The sequence below is a fragment of the Ischnura elegans genome, chromosome 8 (assembly GCF_921293095.1).
Source record: "Ischnura elegans chromosome 8, ioIscEleg1.1, whole genome shotgun sequence".
Taxonomy (NCBI): Eukaryota; Metazoa; Arthropoda; class Insecta; order Odonata; family Coenagrionidae; genus Ischnura; species Ischnura elegans.
This window is the reverse complement of record NC_060253.1, coordinates 46,585,019-46,608,286: the sequence shown is the minus strand read 5'-3', so window position 1 is coordinate 46,608,286 and position 23,268 is coordinate 46,585,019. Positions and strand designations below refer to the sequence as shown.

General features: G+C 39.4%; 1 protein-coding gene across 1 annotated transcript in view; it reads left to right on the top strand.

Moving 5' to 3' along the window:
* The window catches only part of LOC124164402 (period circadian protein), a 247,849-nt gene that overhangs the window by 45,714 nt on the left and 178,867 nt on the right, over nt 1-23,268 (top strand). The window contains exons 3-6 of the mRNA XM_046541726.1: nt 258-341; nt 1,196-1,257; nt 1,339-1,641; nt 16,430-16,545. Coding sequence (XP_046397682.1) covers nt 258-341; nt 1,196-1,257; nt 1,339-1,641; nt 16,430-16,545 — 565 coding nt within the window. The remainder of the gene's footprint in view (nt 1-257; nt 342-1,195; nt 1,258-1,338; nt 1,642-16,429; nt 16,546-23,268) is intronic.

Genomic DNA, 23,268 nt, shown 5'->3' with positions numbered 1-23,268 from the left:
GTTCACAATAAAAATTATTTTACTATCTTCAGAAGAGAACATGGTTTTCATCAATAATGAAGCTTGCATGTTAGTGAAAATGAATTTGTGTGTAGTTTTACCCGTGTAATGAATACTGTTGACAAAGGATGCTGTTAGCCCATGGTATCTTTCTTGTCACCTTAAAGTAGGTATTCATTTTTCCCTGAGCAAGTGTCATTAGTGATGGAGAGTTGGTAGTTGAGTTGTCACTCATTGTCTTCTCTTCATCTTTGCAGTGATGGCAGCAGCAAATCACGACACAGCAATTCAAGTGGCAGCAGTGGTTATGGGGGCCAGGCATCTGTCCTCAGCAGTGCAGGGTGAGTGGAATGATTTTTGTATCCCCTATTTTTGTGTCACAGGGAAAAACTAAACTTTTAGAAAAATGTGATATAAAAAAATAAGTACCAAAATGGCTATACTCACCAAGTAATTCTTTTTAACCATCAAACATCTCTTGGGTGTGATGGTTGAAAATTCAGATCATACTTTTTGCCAGGCCAACCAGATAATCTAAATCTTGGAAATAGTCTTTTGGTTAATTATGGGGTCATTCTATGTCAGTTCATACAGGCTTGGCACCCACCATCTCAGGTTTTGATGAAGCTATGTCATTTTCATCCTTTCATGTAGTCATGAAACATAGGAAAATTTTTCGTTGCTATCCCTTCTAGTTTATTTTTCATGATCATTTGAGGTTGGGGTAAAATTGCAGCTCTTCAAAGATTGGTCTTTAAAGGCATATGTACCTCCAGAGGAAAATAAATAGTCTATAATTTTTTTCCTGTTGCCCCACATTAACTGCATGGGATATAAGTTAAACAAGATTTGGCTAAAATCGGCTACCCTAATTTTTTTTCTGAAAATTACAAACTTTAGCCTATTTCTATACTTAAATGAATTAGTTTGTGGGAAATATATTGCACTATTTTATTTTCCAGCTCTTTTTGTGTGTTAGGTATTCTCCTCTTTGCTTGTTGATGGAACCCATGGGCATCGGTTGGCCAGTATTTCGGCTAAATCTTGGGGTTTAGGGATATTTCGCATAGAAATAATTTGATGTTAATTTTCTCCTCAATTTGAGGGGCCAATTTTCTAATGGCAACCTTTTGACATGAGCCTTGCTAAGGTGGTTAACTCTACTAATCTCAATGTTTCTTTTCTCTCGTAACAGAAATGATGAATGTTTCCCACAGCCACCACAGTCATCATGCACCAAGAGGAAGGACAAGAAGCGCAAGCAGCAGCAACAGCAACAACAGCAGCAAGCACAGCAGAAGCAGCAAGCGCAGCAGCAGCAGCAGCAGCAGCAACAAGTGCAACAGCAGCAGCAGCAAGCACAACAACCACCACAAGCAGCACAGGCACCTGCATTGCCTCAGCAGCAGCAGCAGCCACAGCAGACAACCCCTGTGCCCTTGGAGATCTTGTCAGAGGAGAAGAAGAGTGCATTTGCATGGGAAGATGTTGCGGAGGTGCCAGAGCATCAGCTTGGGGCATCTTCGCAGGGTGGTGGTGGGGAGGAGGAGGAGAATGCATTGCACCTGGCTCTCTCGCAGACACTGCACTCGATCAAGAGGAAGAAGAGGCAACAGATGCAAGAAGACAGTGCGGGAAGAGGTGAGTGATTGCCAGGAGGCACTCCATTCATGTCAGTCATTATGTTTGTCATGTCCTCGTCAACATTTCAGTGTGGTCAGAAGAGCTCTGTTTGGGATGCTGGGGGCAGGCACATAATAAGAAATTTGATGTGGGTGCTTGGAAGGTATAATAATAATAATTAAATTATTTATTGATCTAGGAGTTTTAACTCCTTTGGAACATAGAAATTATTGAAGTGGTGAGCAGTACAATTAACATAGTAATAAACCAATCTGAAAACAAATAAAGGAAGTGGTCATGTGTATTGCTACCAATAGACATACACAATGTTACAGTAGACTCGTTATTACGAAGTTCACGGGACCGAAAAACTGGAGGTTCGTAATAACAAAGTTCGTATGAACGTTTGTTTTAGGAAACACCGAAAAAAAGTGTATTATACACGCAATTAAATCACGTGGGAATATATGTGAACAGGAAAATTCGTTTGACTTTCTCAACAGAAGAATGCATCATGACGCAATCGAGGGTTGATATCTTCCTGAATACTGTAAGTCCGATATACGAACTAGATGCATTCCAAGACCTTGCCCCTAAGTTGATAAACCCAGAGTCCGGCCGCCGAGAGTTGTCCGATGACAGGCAGAATGGTCTAGGTCAGGGTATGGGCCAGGCTGCCAGGTAAGAAACGGATACGCCTACAAAAGGTTCCGTGAAGAAAGGAGCCGGAAGGGACGACGAGCGTGAAGGACCCAAGGGAAGAATCACTTGTTTTGGTGGATCAGGCTTATTTCGGTGCTCCTTTTGCATTTGACAACGTTGTATGACTAGGCGAGAGTGTAAGGTGCTTTCGGGGTATAGCGATTGGCTATATATCATGCTGGTCAAGGGTTATCCACCCTTTGTATTGTGCCGTCATCGGACAACTCTCACCGGCCGGACTGTATGCAAGGCATCGAGGAGTACAGTTATCCTGTAGAATGCAACACTGCTTCACACTTATGCGCTGACCTGCGGTTATGAAGAACGGGCAAAACGCTGAACAGTTCCTAAATTCACTCTGGATTCTATGATACTCTGTTCAGATTTTGCCCACAGTGAGAATTCCGCAACGTCACACCGCGTAGCAACGGCCTAATGGGAGGGTGCCAAATTCGAAATTTGAAATTTTTGAATGCTCATACCTCTGAAAATTCGTAAATCGAATGTGCGTAGGAAGAGGACTAACTGTACGTCCAATAGGGTGGTTTCGTACTATTTTTTTATTGCCTAAATCAAAAGATTATTACTCCTGGAGTACGTATTTCGCGCTTTTAGATTTTTAAATGACGATATCTATTTTTCGTGATTAAATGAAAAGTGAAAAATTTCAAGCGCGCGAAAACGCGACGCGTAAGTAGGAAAGTCCGTGCGACGCATTTCTGGTTCCCCCTCTCTCCTTAAGAAGTGACCTTGATCGAGGCTCTGAGCGCTGATAGGACGCAGGATGCTAGCGGATAGCTGAGTACCTTGCTGAATGGTAGCGCTTGGCTTAAAAAAGGTTTATTAATACCTTATCAAACGAAGAAAACTTTCCGACCTTAGCCAGTTTTAATAGGTGATTATTAAGACATGTTTCCCTGAGCTCTGTGCCTCATGCATGCATTGGTAACCTCAGACGATGTATAACTCCTATCCTCTCCTGTAGAAACTAGGTCCCTGTGACGTCACGCGGAGTGGAATCGCATGGGCGCCAATCTGGCCTTTTTCAAATGAGGATAAAATTTGACCCTTGCCATTCGTCTAAACCGGTATTTCAAAAACCAAATAATTTGCGTATTATGAATACACTAATGGTGGGTAACGAATCGCAATCAATGCCTATCGTTTTCTTTGATGAAGGAAACTACCCTATTTATGAGTGTTTATGAGTGGGTCACCATGACTCCAGAAGAGAAGCTTATTATATGATGTTGTGAGTAAATTGAATAAAGAGCTATAATTGGCGCTCTTGGGCACAGTACACGAGAAGAACTTAAACGTGGCACGATTATTAACCCTTGGTGTAGTGAACATCCACCTAAATGTCATTGCTTATGCGTGAAACTTCGTAATAAAGTTCATTTTGTAACCGCTGGGACCGGGACTGTAGTTCGTAATTTCGTAAAAGCAAAAATTTCGTAATAACGTTTCTTTTACTGTAGCTTGAATAAGCCTTTTCGTCGGGGCCAACCATTTGCTTCGTAAGAACATTGTTCGTATTAACGAGAGTCTACTGTATCATTTAAAAATGAACTGGAAAAGAATAATTTCTTTTTCAAACAGAAAAACGAACATCAAACATACCAAGAAACAAATAACACAACTTTAAAAAAGGAAATTTAGCTTAACAAATGAAAAAAAGAACTAAATTGCTACTTCTCACACAACAATAGGTATTAATCACATCAATGAGCAGATGAATGATCATTAAATTACATGATCAGTGTTCACGTGTCGCCAGAAAGTAGGTGGGTGACAATCCTTTTCTTAAATATTTCCTGTGATGTACTGTCTTTTACCTGTTTTGGCAAATCGTTCAACAGCTTTGAGGCAACAACAGTAAATGATTACTGAACTGTAGCTGTGCGGAACTGTGGGGCATACAAAAAACAGGGGTCTTGTCTTGTAACAACGTTAGTGCATTTACAACTAGGGAGAAAAAGATCCTTTAAATACAGAGGGCTACCATATTTGAAGAGATTGAACATAAAACAAGCCATGTTATATTTTCTCCTTGATTTAAGGTCAAACCAGGAAAGCTTTTTAGAGTAAGGGGTAATGTGTTCATCTTGCCATAAATTAAAGATGAATCTCACACAGTAGTTCAACAGACGTTGTTGCTTGATATTCAACTCCTCAGTTAAGTCATTGTACACAAGACTACAGTAGTCTGAGTGAGGGAGAATAAGTGCAGTAACTAGTTTCTTTTTTAGCTGAAGTGGCAGTAAATTTCTATGGATTTTTAATTGATGTAGAATTGCATTTATTTTGTTGGATATCCTCATCGTGTGTTCTTTCCAGGAAAGATTCATGGTTAATGTATGCCCCAAAATTTTCACACTGTTACAGAACGGTATGCTTCCTTCCTCGACCATTATCATTGGCAGTTCTGTGAAATTTAAATTCGATACTATCTTGCTGTTGCCAATGGTAATGGATTTAGTTTTTATGGAGTTTAACACGAGGAAATTTAGCTGAGACCAATATGTGATAGCAGATACGTCCTCATTAACCTTATTGATGGTATCACCGAGTTTGTTTGGAAGGCAATGGCAATAGATCTGCAAATCATCTGCATAGATCATGTATTTGCAATGAGCAATACAATTTGTAAGGTTTCTGATATACAGCGAGAACAAAAGTGGCTCTAGAATGGAACCTTGTGGAACACCACTAGATGTTGTTACCTAGTTAGATAAGTCTCCTTTGGAATCTTTGACAGATTGACGACATCCATTTAGGTAGGAAAGGAACCAGTTAAGGGATGAACTTGAAAATTTGAGATTTTTCATTTTTTGTAGGAGAAGAGCATGGTTTACGCAATCAAAAGCCTTACTAAAGTCAAACAAGACCAATATTGTCACCATCTTTTTATCAATAGCGAACCTAATATCTTCAGTGACTTTAATTAAGGCTGTCTGTGTGTCCCTACTGAAATAGGTCTAATAACTGATTAACGGTTAGATGATCTACTACCTGTGAATAAACTACCTTTTCTAGACATTTTGAGGTGGTGCAGAGGATAGATATGGGTCGATAATCTCCTGGAGAAGTGGGAGTTTTTTTACTTTACAGATTAGTCAAATCAAAGATGATATCCAAACTGCGGGAAATGTGCTAGACATAAGAGACTAGTTGAAAATATCAAGTAGAGCTGGAATCACAGATGCGGGTGAGGCTTTAAGGTATTTCACCAAAATATCACCAATTCCAACAGAATTTGATTTAGTGTTTCGTAGGACATTTTGCAAGACATGAGGGGTTGTATGGTTAAAGTAAAAATTTGAGTCATTGAACGGAGCAAAAGGTTCAATAGATTGGATATTAGGAGTATGGGCATCATTCCCGTTTGGCAGGGGGGAGCTACATGATGCAAAGTACTCATTCATGGCATCTAATGATAACCCGAGAACTGAACTTTTAATAGTCTGTCTTACTAGACCGAGATTCTTTAGCTCACGCCAAAGGTCATTTGAATTCGTGAGGTTAGAGAGAATACTAGTATAATACTGTTGTTTTGACTTGATCACCAATCACTTAATGAAATTGCGTTGCCTTATATAAATATATAAATAGTTGATATATGGCATTATTTTTGGTTTGAATGGAGTTGATTCTCAGTTTATCCCTCACTTTCATTTGTGCCTTTAACTCAGGTGTAATCCACGGAACTATTGGTCTTTTAAGTTGGATCGTTTGTTTTGGAGTGTGACGATCAAGGCAAGTTAAGAATGTTAGATTAAAATGTTCCACTTTGAAGTCAACGTTGGTGGATTCTAGCACTTTTTTCCAATCTGTTTCAAACAATTCTCTCTAAAAGCTATCGGTGTCGAAATTTTTATTTTATCGGAAGACAAGAGTGGATGGAATCATTTTAGGTGCAGTAAATTTGTATGTCACGGTGATCTTGTCATAGGCTGAGAGAAAAGGAACAGGGGACTGACTAAAGGAGGAAATCTTTTCTTGTGAATCAACAATACAGAGATCGAGGAGCTTGTGGCTGTTTTCGGTATGATGAGTGGCATCCGGAATCAAATACAGATCGTTTGAGTATATAAAGTCACGTAGAAATGCACTAAAATAGTTGTCACGGAACATGTCGGCATTAAAGTCTCCAACAATGGCTATGTTATTAAGGGTAGGTGATCACTTCCGAACGTGATTATATAAATGTGGACTGTATACTGTTTAAATCAAAGTCGAGCCGGGCCGATGGCATACCACTCACCGCTGCTGTTGTTCCCGTCGGGGCCGCGACATGGCTCCTTCTCCTGGGGTTGCTCATACGCTTGCGAAGTTCACTGGACGACTGCCTATTCACTCCCATTCTCGGAGTGACAAACCAAAAACAAAACCAAAACGAAAACCCGACAATTCGTGGTATCGCCAACAGGTGGCGAGGCTCGACTTTTTCTGGGAAATTCGCAACCAAACATTCCCCCGCCCTTGGAACAACGTTCCAAAGCAAAAAAACAAAAGTAATTATCAATTAAATTAATATCGAATAGATAAACAATCATATATTACTTCACCTTTCGAATGTGATCATATAGTCCAACTTTAACTTAACCAACCTCAACTTTGGGTAAGGAGAGGGAAAGACAAAACAAAAAGGAAAGGATTGCTTATTCTTCACTCCAAGGGGGCCATCAAGGAGACTTAATAGGAATGGGTAGCCCTCGGAAAGGTTCACAAATACGAAACACTAAATTATCAACTACAGAACTAAACCTAACATTACAAAAAAAAAACAAAACGAAATCCTGACCTCAAACGTTAATTACCCGATAGAGGTAATGGACACAAATCTTTTACTGACCGTCTAAACACTCCCTGCTCGGTTTTAACCTCAGCAACCCTAACCAAGCCATCTGTCCCTAAGAAGCAACGGTTTATTCGGCCAAGTCTCCACCTACATGGGCTACGATTCGGTTCCTTCAATATAACTAAGTCACCCTCCTTGATATTACCACTTTTTGAGGTCCACTTTCCTCTTCGCTGCAGAGTCATTAAGTACTCATTTTGCCATCGCTTCCAGAATGTCCCTACTACTTGTTGCAGCAAACTCCATCGTCTCCCCAATCCACTATTACCATGCTCCAGTTCTTCAGGCAGTGCGTAAATTGGCTCTTGTAGGAGAAAGTGGCCAGGAGTTAAAGCCTCAAAATCGGTAGGATCCGAACTAACTGGAGTAATAGGCCTTGAGTTTAATACAGCTTCTACCTGTACTAACACCGTGTAAAATTCTTCGTACGTCAGCACTTGACCGCCGAGTGATGCTCCCAAATGCCTTTTCACCGATTTTACCCCGGCTTCCCATAGTCCTCCCATATGAGGACTGCCCGGTGGTATGAATTTCCATGTGATTCCTCTTCCACCCAGATATCGTTCGGCTCTGTCATTGAAGTCAGTTGATGACGTTACTTTCCTCCAAGTCGCCATCCTTCTCTGTGCCCCTACAAAATTAGTACTATTATCACTATGGATTTCTGTCACAGCGCCTCTACGAGCGATAAACCGCTTTAGCGCGGCTAAGAAGCAGTCTGTGCTTAAATCCGAAACAAGCTCTAAATGTATTGCCTTTGTTGCAAAGCAAACGAACAAGCAAATATATCCATTTAATATCTTAGAATTTTGGATTTTAGCCATTTTTAGAGCAAATGGCCCGCCATAGTCAACACCCGATATGCTGAAAGCATTCATTTTTTTCAATCTAGAGGGCGGTAGATTGCCCATAAACTGCTCTTTTGGTTTGGGGCTTGCACGAAAACATTTAATGCAGTGCAATATTCTTCGACGAACAACGTCTCTAGCATTAATGATCCAAAATTTCGACTGGATAAGGCAGTGCAAATGAAGTGACCCAGGGTGTAGGTAGGTCTCATGATAATAATCGATAATCAAAGCCGTTAAATGATGAGAACTTGGAAGCAACATTGGATGCTTCTGGCTGAATGCAATTTTGGCATGCTTCAATCTGCCTCCAACCCTTAAGACACCTTCCTCATCGATGAATGGGTTCAATTTTCTTAAGCGACTAGGCACTTCTTCTTTCCGTAATAAATCTAATTCCTTTTGAAACTCAATTCGCTGCACTAAGATTACCAACCGCACCTCAGCCTGGTCCAACTCTCCAGTAGTGAGATAACCGATATGTTTCTCGTTAGGGTGCTTACAATTATGAATGAATCGCAGCAAATATGCTGCTATCCTCTTCAGTCGTGAAAATGAGGAAAACATCAACAACCAAGTCAGCGTGTTTTCCTCTAGTGCCGTATGGAGATTAATTGTTCAAGCTTCCACTTCAAGGGCATCACGATCCGTTTGGCGAGATAGGCTGGGAGCCCTCGGCCATGCCTCCGATTGTTCACTTAGCCATAACGGGCCCGTCACCCAACCTGCGTCCTCGATCAATTGACGAGGAAGGGCTCCTCTCGATGCTATGTCACTAGGGTTAGAGTCTGATGGAACATACCGAAATTTGTTCGGAGATAATTTCTCTTGCACCATAGTGACTCTGTTTGCGATAAATGATTTCCAGCGGTGAGGAGATGACTTAATCCACTGAAGAGCAACCATTGAATCACTCCATACGACAACATCAGAAATTTCGCAGTGAGGGAGCAATATATCTCTTGCGTAATCAATAAGGTTAGTAGCCAAAACCACACCTAATAATTCTAATCGAGGTAATGATATCCGCTTGATCGGTGCCACCTTAGACTTAGCTATCAGTAATGACGTGGCAACCGTCTTGTCGGAATTCACAATTCGTAAATAAACCACCGCCGCATATCCCCTCTCTGAACTATCCGCAAAGGCGTGCAACTGAAGGTCGATTGCCGAGTCTACTTTCAAGCAACGACGTAATTCAAATTTCGAAATGAGTGGTAACTCAAGTCGGAATTGTTTCCATTTGACAACCACTTCTTCGGGAGGAGTGTCATCCCACTCAAGTCCGCAATGCCAAAGGTGCTGGATGAGCCTTTTTCCATAAAATGTGACAGGGCTAATAAATCCAAGTGGATCAAATAAGCGAGCGACTTCCGACAATATGGTTCTTTTCGTGATGACACCAAATCCAGCCTCAAACTTATACGAAAATTTATCCTTCCTAGGATTCCATGCCAAACCCAAAATTTCAGCGGCAGGTTGGTTTTCATGCTGAAAAGTAAAACACTCTGGCTTCAGAATGCAAAATTCTGAGGGTACATTCTCTAGCAGTTCCAACTGGTTACTCAACCATTTGCGCAACTCAAATCCTCCACGATCTAAAAGCTTCTTTAATTGGCTCTGCAATACTAATGCTTCGTCAATGGTTCGAACTGAAGAAACTATGTCGTCCATGTAAGTATTTTCTCGAATTATTCGAGATGCAAGTGGAAATTATGCGCCTTCATCGCATACCAACTGATGAAGTGTCCGAATTGCCAAAAATGGAGCTGATTTCATTCCATAAGTCACAGTGGTCAAGCAATATTCTTGGAGCTCTTCCTCGGGACTAAATCTCCAAAATATTCGTTGCATATCATAATCAGCCGGGTGTAGCTTAATATTTCTATACATCTGGCGTATATCAGCGATCACCACAACCTCATGCAATCGAAAGCGCATCAAAATGTCGATTAGATCCACTTGTAATTTGGGACCCTTATGCAACACATCATTCAATGATATGCCATTAGTGGTTTTCATAGAACAATCAAAAACCACTCTAAATCGCGATAATTCCGCCTTTGAACGATAAATGCAATGGTGCGGAATGTAATAAGATGTTCTCAATGGGGCACTCGTTGCCACAATCATATGGCCTTGCTCAAAATAATCCTTCATAAATTCGTTATACTTCGAGCGTAAAGCGGAGTTTTTGGTTAATCTGCATTCTAGCATATAGAACCTTTGCAGCGCGGAACAATTGCTTTGCCCCAATTCAAGGGTAGATGAGATAAAAGGTAAACGAACAACATACTGTTTCAATTCACGAGAAATATTGTTCTTATAATGCTGCTCGCAAGCATCATCTTCTGGACTACACTGATATCTCTTAGGAGGTTCCTCAGACTCCCAAAACTTTCGCAGTAAACCTTCAATATTATCACCAAGTGTTGAGCAGAACACTCGGATTTGATTTGCTTTATTTTCAATTTTCCCCATTAGGCAATGACCAAAAACAGTTGGCAAAATATCTGGTGTCCCTGCAGGAGCAATTATCGGCACGTTAACTACCACGCATGCAAACCATTCTGCCCCCAATAATACGTCTATTTCTTCCTCATCGTAATAGCTCGGGTCCGCAAGTTTCAACCCCTTTATATGAGGCCATGATCTATTAAAGACCGATAATTTTGGGCATTGAGCAATATGAGGAACCACCATAGCTTCGACTTCCAATTTCAACGTGCTTTCAGACAAAGGTTTCATTTTCAAACTGACAATTCCAGACGATATCACGGAATTATTATTTCCGAACCCAAAAATAGGAGTTCTAACCTTATTGGAATTCAACCGTAGCTTTCGAACGCAAGATTTCGTGATAAAGGTTCCCTGACTTGCAGTGTCAAGCAAGAGTTTAATTACGCGGCCATTGCCATCAATGTCCAATACGATCGCCCTGGCAGTCGCAAGCATCACGACAGACCCCAACCGATGAGTGCACGTTTGGAAAGAAGACACCTCTCGAACTGGATTCTCTTTCGTCTCATCTGGGTCTGCGCTCACTAATTGAGGGTTTTGCTGCTTCTGCTCTACCGCAGTATTATCTTTATCTAATTTCGAACATGAACCCTCACGATTGGCAAAACAAATTAATTCATTGTGAGGCAATTTACACTTAGGGCATGGCATTTTGAATTCACAATCTTTTAAATAATGGTCTTGGCTGAAACAAACTAAACAACAGCCTTTAGCCTTAACTAATCTTAGCCGAGATCCCGCTGACAATTTCAAAAACTTCCTGCATTTTTCCAAAGAATGCGGCAACGAACAATTTGGGCACGATTTCTGGACCCTTTGTCTATCAGTATTAACAACCATACTAGTAGACTTTCTTAAAGATTGCATTGGCTTATGGGGCCTTTTATTCAGACCAGTATCTGAATGAAACGATGAGGCTGCTTCCAAAATCTTGGCTTCCTCACTTAAAAAATCAAAATCAAAAATCAAAAGTTCTCGGGTTATCATTAGATGCCATGAATGAGTACTTTGCATCATGTAGCTCCCCCCTGCCAAACGGGAATGATGCCCATACTCCTAATATCCAATCTATTGAACCTTTTGCTCCGTTCAATGACTCAAATTTTTACTTTAACCATACAACCCCTCATGTCTTGCAAAATTTTACTTTACGCATCAGGCCGACTCCGATCCGTACGGTCACAATATACAACTAACAATAAGAGTTTTGAAAGATTAACCCCCGTTATTTCCATTACAATAAATTCAGGTCTTGGTTCGTACGTGGGTCCCGAAGTTGCAAGGACTGATGAGTTGAGGCGGTTGTGGACGAAGGCTCCAACCCTACCACCGACTTTATCGATTCTATTATGACGATGAAGGTGATAATCATGAACTTTGGCCATATCGTTGGTAATACTTGGTTTTAGCCATGTTTCAGTCAATCATATTACGTCTGTATGATTTGAATCAAAGTGCAGTCTGAACTCATCAATGTGGCACATAAGAGATTGGCAGTTCACAAGGCAAACGCTGATTTCTTTTCGAGACCTTTCGACTTTAGGGAGCAACAGGGCGGCCTGATGTTAATAGAGTTTGTTTAGATCTTCTTCAACAATGATGGAAATCCACTCGCTACCGTCGTTGACCATCTACGTATAGCCGTCTATTTTGTAGGGATAATGACTCATTGACATCCATTTTGTACCCACAGATAACGGATTTTTCCTTCTTTCTTCAAGTAGCAAGCAGCTACGTATAGCCGTCTATTTTGTAGGGGTAATGACTCATTGACGTAGATGCGGAGGTGATTCGGGCCCAAGCCTGTGTCCCCTAGTATAAGGCTGGGTTTCCTCTTCTTGGCTTGAATGAGCCCTGGGGCAACACGGGAGCTTATGAAACGAAAGACAATTGTCGGTGTATTCTGGGCCTAGGACGAGTGTGTTTGGGGTTTAGGTCGAATGCTGTAGGAATAATCAATTTGAATGGTCTCGATTTTAACTCCTAAAGTTGCCCCCACTTTGCAGACAAGTTCCTCGGTGATCTCACTGTCTGAGGAAGGGATTCCACGAATCTCAATTGTGTTACGCAGTCGTTCCTGTTCCACACGACTGAGGCGGAATTTGACATTTGCGAGTTTCTTCTTCAGATATTCGGTGACTAGTTGAAAGAGATAAAGTTTCGGTCATTTTGGATAAGGAGGAGCTTATTGCACCGATAGCATGGCTATAGTTACCAACAGGTACACCATGTAAACTCTTGTAAGTGATAAACCTTTATTCTTAGAAATTGCTGCAGAAAATGGAGGTGTGTGTCTCACACAAAGTTCTTACCTGCCCGTCATTCGCAAGTCCAAAGGAAAACCGATTGTCCTTAATTTTTTATTTGAGTCATTCATCTGAAAACCTTGGTCAAAAACAAGCGTGAGGAAGGGAAGTTTCTCCCTTAGTGTCATATTTTTACGATGCTACTGTTTTCTTTTCTTACTTGTAAGCAGCTGTGTCTGCCTTCACGTTGATACCTCAGGGGAGAACATTGAAAATATAGTGTGGGGGTTTTTGCTATCCCTTCAGTAGATGTGCTAAATTTGCTACCACGAATGGACATCCTGTGGCATTGATACTGCAATTAGTTGGTCGAAATGGTAGATACAGTAAACTCTTGATTATACGATGGAGGATATTACAAAATTTTTGGTAATACGTAGTGAAATTGTGGACACGGCGAAAAGTCTATGGTAAATACATGGCGCTATTCGATAATGCAAAGTTTATATGAAAAATATTTTTAACTTGCGAACATCGGGCTCGGTCCTCAGGAGCAAATGGAATTCGTTTATGTGAAATGCGGGGAAAAATTTGTCAACGAAACTAGTTATGTTGGCATTAGTAGCTAAAATGTCAGCGCTTCTGAGTGCGGTCCGTCTAGTGTGAAATCCTAAATGGTAGTGCAACTTTGGAGGGAAAGGGTTCACTTAAAAACTTGCGGTGGTAATAGAGGGAATTAGGAGTTCTGTAAAAATATCGTGGCTGACACAATCCTCTCATTTACCTTACTACTCATAAACATCGCGCTGACAATACTTCGTACTAGAGATGTTCGAGTACTCGAAAATTCGAGTCAAGTCGAGTAGTTCTTACTCGACTTTAATGTTTCGAGTAGTATTACGAATGCCGAGTGGAGTCGAGTAGTTTCGGTTACAGATCTGTCGAGGCCAGTGAGTTCAGGAATTTGTCGATAGGAGGTATTATCATGAAACTCATGTAATAATATTGTTTCTAGAGCCGATAAGTCTTTCTAATGCCTTGGTATGGGAGTTTCAGCTAGTTGTATATGTAGCAGTCAGCCATCATAGCAGTCGACATGGGTGCCTATTACCTTTTCGTAAGCCACGGCAGCCAACCGTCTTCTGACCCGGCGTGCCTTAATCGGAGTGGACCGACCACTGTACCACTCTTACTTTCTTATGCTCATACTTTTGTACCCTACGTTAGCGTATCTAGGTCAATGGTTTGTTACGCTAATTAAATGAGCGAATTACTCTATGCATACACGTTTATTAGCCGCACTAGCGATACAGCTGCTGAAGCAGAATAGAAAAATAGAATAGAATAATGGGTGGGTCACAGAAAGCATGGCTCTCAATCAACATCAATTATTTTGCCATGAAAATAACACTGATTTCAGGGCAAAATAACATTGCTTTTGTAAAAATATACCACGGCTTTTGGCTATAAAATAGCCCAACCTTTTGCATGTCCCTATTCATGAGCGAATGTGCAAAGTGCTTCAGTCAGTGCCTAGCGAGTGTCTAAGCAACAAACAGTGGAGAAGAAGCAGCGGCAGGGGCTAGACATGACAGCAATGACGACGAAAATGAAAGTTAGGAGTTTTACCTTAAATATGGGGCTCTATTTACCACCAAATTATTTTGCAGGCCACTCAAAATGAAGAGGCACTTCCAACTCTAACCATGAACTTTCATCTAGCCCTCCTCCCTGTTCCCCCATTGCGAGAGAAGTTTCTTTCCCAAACCTTTGTTTACCTTCTACTACCACCTTTTGCTGACCTTCCTGACACCCAACTTATGCATTCCGAACCCTCCTCCCCTAGCATTTCCCCGCGTCCCTACGGTGATGGAGCTTGAGTGCATTGTAAAAATACACGGCTCCCAAACACAGTCTCACGCAAGGCTGAAGGCCCTTTACCCACCCCTCTTCCTACCGCCCTCTGCACCTCTCTTTATCCTGCCCCCACTTCCTCAACAAGGCAGTACCCATCCCATTCTAATATACCTCACCCACTTGGAACATTCTCCGACTGTGGAGAAGTGCATTGTTCATCTGTAACAGCAACGGGGGTAAGTTTGTAACTCTAGAGATGCTGGAGAAGTATTTCAAGCTTGCGCAAGTCAATCGGAGAACGCATCGCCCTATTCCTCCACCACCCGAATTTTGTTATTGGCATTTGCACAAGGTGGAGCTTGTTTTATAATGATTTTGGTACAGTGTTGTGGCAGAGAGAGATAGCAGGTGGGAGCGGCGAAACTTGAACGGAGCATGCTAGTGACTGAGTGTGATAGTGACAATGTAGAAATGTAGATGCGGCAAGACTCTAGTAGTTTTGGGTGTCATTGCACGGCAGGAGGCCAGTCGGCATTGCCTGAAGAGGGGACACAGAGTGATCGTTTGGTGCTCACCTTGAGTTTGAAGGTTTCGTGGGAGACATGTGTGAGTACTGCCATGAGACGTTGTTAGTAGCATAGCTAGGAATTTTGTTCGGGGAAGTAGAGGAGGTCCAAAACCAGGGGAAAAATTCAATATTCTGGTCTGAGGAAAATTTTTTAGAACAGGGTACAAAGTAGAGGGTTTTAAACTAATTTTAACACTTTTCACAATTGAAAAAACTTCATTTTTCAAAGAAATCTTTTGTAAATACTCAATTTTTCAATATTTTGTTTTCTCTTATGACTAAGCAAAGTAATTGTGTTTTTACATTTTGGGGAATCCGAACCCCCCAATTCCCTCCCTCATTATGCCATAGGGCATTGGGCCTTACTGCTTCGTAGATGTTATATGCATTTTTATTGGCAGGGATTCGAGAGGTTGGGAGAAAACCCTGGTAGCTTCTGCAATGTTTAGCAAATATTTCTTGCCATCTGCCAATACAAAAAACTGAGTTTGCAAATGCTGCACTAAACAAAATCTGGGCAACAGTTAGCAGCATGGTTGCAGAGGGATTTTTCAGCCAGTAAAATCTAGTTGTGACTAAAAGACTCAACCGGCTGGAGGAAGAAAGTGTTGAAACTTGTTCTATGCTGATGTTTATGTAGTATAAATAATATTCCGGCTACTATAATCTCATATTTAAGTATTTACTATATTTCTAATTCCTTAATTTGTTATTGTCATACCCTATATAATTCCGTATTTTGTCAAATACTTGCTTTACCACATTTTGTCATCATCTTATAATAATGTATTATGAAAATAAAAAATAAAATTGGTGCTACCAAATGCTATAAACTGTAATTGAAGTGCTACAAAATTAAAATGAAAGTGCTATTTACACGCACCTCTAATGGTGGGGTTACCAGCACATTTGTTAAATTTTAATTGTGCTATGCAATTGTCATAGTTCAAACAATAAGTGGTCATGTCTAATGTTGCATGGTGTGTATATGTACTTGCTGTTTTGATGATTTCTGTCTGTCCATTTTTGATTGGTCAAAAATATTTTGTGTGAGTAATTTTGATTTTTTTGTTCAACATCCTAAATACGTAATGTAATTATGAGTCTTTGGTTAAAATATGAATGATACAATGGTCATAATATATATCTAATACCATTTATAGTTAAGAGAAAGCTTACCTTGTGTATTCATACCTTTTAGGCCAAGAAGAGGAAAACGACCTTCCAATATCTGTCCATGGTGGTGCAATAGACAGCAGAGTGAAAGAAAGGCTGGATGTGTACTTCAACAGGGATGCTTGCAGTCCACAGGGCAAGGTGTGTACCTACTGGATAGTCAAATTCTATGTTAAAATATGGAATGCACCTTGCTGTAAGGCACATGTGTTTCACAGACAGTAGAACCTTACTTATGAAACTTGCAGCAGAGAACCAAAAAAAGGTTTAATGTGTGAGGTTTTGTGTTAAAGGAGCATGAAATCCTTTTCAATTGGTCTCCTATGTTTCCAGGATGCAAATTCAACTCGAGGCAAGAAAATGAAGCCTAATTATCTTATTTACTCACAAGCAACACCACAGACTACATATCACTACATTTAGAGAAACATAACTGCATTCCTGGATGATGTTATCTATGGTTGAATGTCTTTGTCAAATTACTACCATTTCTGGCACTAAGCCTCAGGGCTGTTACACTGGAGAAATTGCGGAATGGTGATACTAAATGTTCACAGAGAAGCCAATTTTCAAAAACAGTGGGCTTATTAAGAGCAGTTTTCAGGAAATTCATGAGTAGACAAACCTGGAGACAAACCAAGACTGGAGATTGAAGAAATGAGGTACCTGAGGAAAGTAATCCAAACTGACCCTATAATTGGGAAGGAAAATTTCACTAATGCATTGCGAGGTGGGGCTATTTTAATAATTAATTAGATAACACAGCAGGTTATAATCCAGGGGAATCAGGTCGGGGGCTTGCTCACAGCTGCAACACGAAGGCTTTAAATTTATTTCATGGAGGTTTTACTGCATCCACAGTGGAACCCCGATCTATTGTTCCAGCATTGATTGTTTTTCCACGTTCATCGTTTGCCATTCCTGGTCCCAAATAAAGTTCCATGTAGAAAATGTATTTTTTTACCCCTTCTGTCATTCTCCAAAGTATCATTTTCCTGCGTTGATCCTTTGAAGGTGGCAGTTCTGACTTAAAATTTTCCTGCATTCATCGCTTGATGAAAATGAGACGAAATATATACAATGTGTCATTTATGGCTAATAATGACAGGCACATACTTTGAATCTTCCCCAGGAGATGAAACTACCATAGGGAGAAGCTCAGTGCCTTGGGAAAGAAAAATTAGCGCATTTCCCAAGATCCACTTTCCCCCTCCAGTCAGCACTAGCCTCCCCCCTCTAAGCTTTCCTTTTCTCCAAAATCAAACAAAAGATTCCAGCTCGTGCATGGATCGTATTAGGAAGACCTTAGCTTCAAAAGAGAATATCAAGTTACACAAGAATAATAGTAACCTGTTTCATGCCTCTCCCATTCTTGCCCACTGAACTTTTTCAGCCTACCTGCTTTAAAGTTCCCAGTTTCTGGATGTCAACTGCTGCATTAGCCCAAAAGGTGTCTAACGATGAATTTCAGCGATAGTTATTATATTTTATTAGATTGAAATGTTAGTAATTTGCATATAATTCAAACAAGAACGAGACCAAACACGACATATTTCTAATGTTATTCAAGCATTTTAAGCAAGGAAATATTAGATGTAAAATTATTCACTGGACCAAAAAAATCAGTGTTTAAGTGAGGTTAATATATAACTTAGGGTAGTATGACTGAGAATCTACTGTAATATACATTAAATGCATGCATTAGTCTCCTTAAAAGGTAAAGAAAATTGTGTAATTTTTGTTATTGCATAGTAAAGTCATGGCACCGATGATTGGGGTACATTAAAATATGGTAAATAAACATTACTACATATTTTTTAATGCTATGGAATTACAAACCTAAGTCACTGTCCCCTGTCCCAACAATACAGAAAAAGTTACTGCAGATATCTGTGTGCACAATGGGTCCAGAATATCCACTATACTGCAAATAATAAAGCTTTTCCAAATGCCTTTTGCCATATAATTTTAGAATTTCTTGGCAAATAATAAATGCTTCTCTAAGGTACATAAGATAGGTTGAGGGTTCTGAATTGATTATCAGACCTCATAGGACCTGGGAAATGGAAGGAGGCATATGTGAAGAGCTGATGCTGCACTTTTAGTTTATTTAATTTAAAAAAATATGCATTCCTTTTCATGTTTCTCAGTCATTATTGAGAATGTTAAATTAGTAAATTCACACTCGTAAGGTTTCTTAGCCTTAGGGTCCATCAGGTGCGTATGCCTTTCCGTTTCTTTGCTGCAAATATTACCCATGTGAGTTATATTCGTCGCAGTTTCTTGCATGTTGCTTTTGTTTTACTTAAGTGACATCAACATAATATCTGCGTTATATTTTTTCGTGAAATAATATCACGTTAATATCTTTTCATATATTACCAATTTTAATTCAAATCGTTTTTATTGCAGTGCCGTAGTAAACTCATTGTATTATTTCAAATATGTCGCGAGAGTAACACTCATAAAGGAACTTTTTTTTTACCACGGCATTTTTAATCACATCATTTTGCATGCTTAGCAAGCTTTTTACCGTAGATAATGCAGACATAACATTATGATAGAAAAAGTCTTCCGAGGCAGGATCGTTCTGCAACCTGCCACCGTTTTCGTCTGCAGAAGCAAATGCTATACATTATTTCACTTAACTGCCGCTTAACATACAGGAACAATAAACATACTCCAATGGAAGCATTTGAGGCATTAAATAACCGCGATACAGTTTTATCAGTTATTTTTTGAATTTTCGTTGGAAAATACCAAAATAATAGAATGATCATGTAAATTCACTAATTAAGTACATAGAAAAATGGCTTCGTCGGTTGTGCATTGGCATAATGATTGACAAGGCAATGCAGTGCATGATTTTCATTTAGTATGGTACTTATAAATTGTTTGAATAGTTAGTTGTTGTTTAAGTAAGGAAATTTAGTGATGCAAAACAAATTTGCCTCTTGTCTGGATTTATGCTTACGTTTATCGGACAGAAATTTCTCTTTCGCTGCACCACTCCAGTCCCTGTATAACTGTTCGCAATAGGTATACAGGCGGTCCTCGACTTTTGTACACTCGACTTTTGTACAATTCGCACTTTCGTACGTTCAAAATTGACACCTTTTACTCGACTTCCGTACGCTAAATTCGGACTTTCAGACGTTGGTCTGTAATTTTTTTAAATTCCCGCGGTGTTTACTGCGCATCCAAACATTCAATTTTTTCAAATGGCAGTATATGCGAACAATAGGAACGTATACAATGAAGGGAATTGTTGGTAATTGACTCTAATCTAGGTGATTTATTTGGTAGAGAGACTGCCTGTTATAGGCTCCTTCATCAAGAGAAGAAGAAAGCCTTCATTGGAGAGATTTTTCGAAAAAGTTGACTAGGCATCATCAAATAGCTTTCAATAAAACTAGTAAGATCTTCTTCCTAATTGTGTTTTTTCGTTTGAGTGCTGTTTAGTTCATATACACCTTCAGCAAAGATATTGCACGAAATTTCACCCGAATTCAGTTTGTCTTTTTTGAATAACATGGGAAATATAAGCGATCATGAATGTCACCTGCCGAATGTCGAATTTTGGTGTACAAATTATAAGGTATCCAGAGTGCGGGTTCAACAATTACATTTTATTATGCTTCTTGATATGTCTTTTTATTTATAGTGGACGTAATAAGTGGAATGTCAACTTAAACGCTAAGAGGAAGTTTCACTCGAGAGCCAACGGAGTTCTTGTTTTTTAAACTTTTAATTACATTTTCTGCGTATTTACGAAAGAAATTAGATAATTTGGTGAATTTTATTAACATATTATTAAAATTTAGTGAATTGAAATAAAATCCGTGAAAAAAAAGGTTTTAGTAGGTATATTCCGCTCTTTTGGAACGTAACCCCAATTAGTATGGAAGTCAATGGTTCGACTTTCGTACATTCGACTTTCGTACAAGTTTTCGGGAACGCATTGTGTGCGAAAGTCGGGGACCGCCTGTATTGGCTATTATTTGCTCCACCTCCCGTAATGCGACAATTCGCTATAGCGAGTATTTATGTGAGCACCGTGGGGTATCATTTTATTGAGGTTGCACTTTAGGCAACTCCTGCAAAACACTCACCTGAGGCAGCTCTACGTGAGCCTTGGGTTCTTCCTCGAACATCCGAGATAAACAATCAGCGATTATGTTCTCTTTACCTTTAATATGATTCACTCGAAACATGTACACTGACAAACGTAGTATCCAACTTTACCCAATTGTTTAGGATGACGCTGCATCCATGCCAAGGCCTCGTTATCCGTGTAAAGTTTGTATTCTCGCCCCCTGAGATATTGGTCAAATCTTTCAACTGCAAATACAACCGCAAGACATTCAGTTTCATAGGTGGCATATTTTTTTTGGCATCATTAAGCGTATAACTCGCGAAGGCTATCGCAGCCAGCTGACCTTCAACCATCTGAGAGAGGACTGCTGCTACAGCAGTAGCTGAAGCGTCTGTGTGCATAACAAATTCCTTTTCAAAATTGGGCATGTGCAGCATGGGTGGAGAAGAAATTTTCTCCTGCAGTTTCCTAAAAGCCTGTTGTTGAGCCCTACCTCAAACAAAACATGAATTTTTTTCTTTTTAGTTGATTCTGGAAAAGAGGAGATAAAACGTGCATAATAGCTACACATGCCCAAAAAATGCTTGGTGGCCTTCAGATTATCAGGGATAGGGAAAGTGCTTACCGATCTCGCTCTTTCTGGATCAATTCTAATTCCATCACTGTGCACCTCGTGCCCCAAATATTTAATTTTTCAAAGAGCGATCCTTGGGTTGACTGTCAATTTTGCTTGCCGTAGACTAATAAAAGCATCATCCAGGTGCGCGATGTGATATTCAAAATGTTCACTATATATTACGACATCATCAAGGTAATTAAATACATTCTCGTATTTTACACTCCCCAAACACTATCAATTAACCCCTCAACGCTGTCATGCGTACCCAGTACGTGCCCTTTAAATTTTGTATGCCGCCGTCATGCATACCCAGTACGCTTCCTGACCTACTGTATATAATATTTTTTCTCCGTCAGATATTGTACGTTAAATGAAAACTAATTACTCTATCTTTTGAAGTAATGTTTTTCCTCTCCAATAAAATATTCATTGCGGCTTTATGCCTTCAAGATTTTAAAAAAATGCTTTGATAAAATTCTATTTTAAACCAGCATGTTGACGACTTCGTTCCAAAAACTCAACGCCTTCCTTCAACTGCTTTTCTGATTCAGGTCTCACACTCCTTTAATATCCCACCTTTCTAGGGCCAACAGTGGGTACTTCTGTTTGACCGGCAAGGTGTATTTTCATAGAGGTAGCTGTGGGCCTTGCATATTCTCCTCTGTTTGACCGATAAAGCACATATATTCAGAGAGTTAGTGGTGGGCCTACCCCGCACACAGCATCCCATTTCCATTCAATGTGAGAGAGAAGTCAATGGATCAGTCTGTTATACAGGCCCATCACTTCAATGACATGCACTCAGGCTAGCCCTATTGGAAATTTCTTATAAGAAAATTTCCTATCAGAAATTGGGCATTTTTCTTATAAGAAAATTTCTTATAAGAATTCTTCTTATAAAAAAATTTCTTATAAGAATTTTTCTATAAGAAAATTTCTTATCAGAAATTGGGCATTTTTCTTATAAGAAAATTTCTTATAAGAATTTTTCTTATAAGAAAATTTCTTATCAAAAGTATCAATTACAAAATGTTATTTATTAGAAATTTTCTCATGGAAATATTTATTATAAATATCATATCATCATGCTTAAAACACTTGCGCAAACTTCTATAAAAAGCTACATGAGATTTACATCCCTCCTGAGAATACAAAGTTAGCATTATACCTAATTTTTTCCAAATGTAGGTGCCTATATCTGGTACACAGCAAACCTAATGATTTCCCATGTACCAAATGTAGATGTCTATCTTTAGTGTGCATCAAGCAAGAACATTCAAGTTCTGTAAAGTTCACCTGACTGGCCAGACAATGCGAGATACCATGGAGGTCCTTCAGGTCATGGGTTCTGCATAGGGTTAACGCCCCCCACATTTTAAAACTAAAAAACTAAAAGCAATGAAACCAACGATATCCTGGAATGATGGACTGATAATAGAATATGGCTTTGGCAATCACTACACAATGAAATATAAAGGAATTGCAATATGGAATGATTTAACCTGGAAAATTGAAGAAGCAAATGAAATAAAATTCAAGTTCGACTTGGGATACTTCAAGAAATTATTTGGGAAGGAAAAGGAAAAATTGATAAATCAAATACATAGGAGAAATGTTTATTTAAGATACCAGAGAGAATGACCTCTACATGCAGATTTGGATAGATAATGAAATAAATAAATAAAGTAAAATGGAATTTGATGCCATTTGGAGAAAAGGATAGGTAGAATATGGCTAACAATTAGTGCAAGATTTAGGGAAATTAATAGGAATCCCAGAAACACTGATTGAGAATAATAGTTGATGTATTTTCCATAAAATAATAATTGTGCAGATGTTATTTAGGTTTACTCATAAAAAATTCATTCTCTCCAGAGACGACTAAATCACTCACTTTGTCCATTGAAACACTGCTTTTATTAAAACTTCCACTTATATTAGATATGTCGCAATCTGAAAAATATACATGTCTATCTAAATTAATGATGAAAAGTTTAAAATTCCACGAAACTGTCTGTTTATGGTAACATGATTTTAGGAATGCCAGTTTTGTAAGACTTACCAAATGAGGCCAATGTTATTATTGTTAGAAGCACACGACTTATTTCATTAAAAAGGTCACACAAAAACATGGTAAATGATTAACATA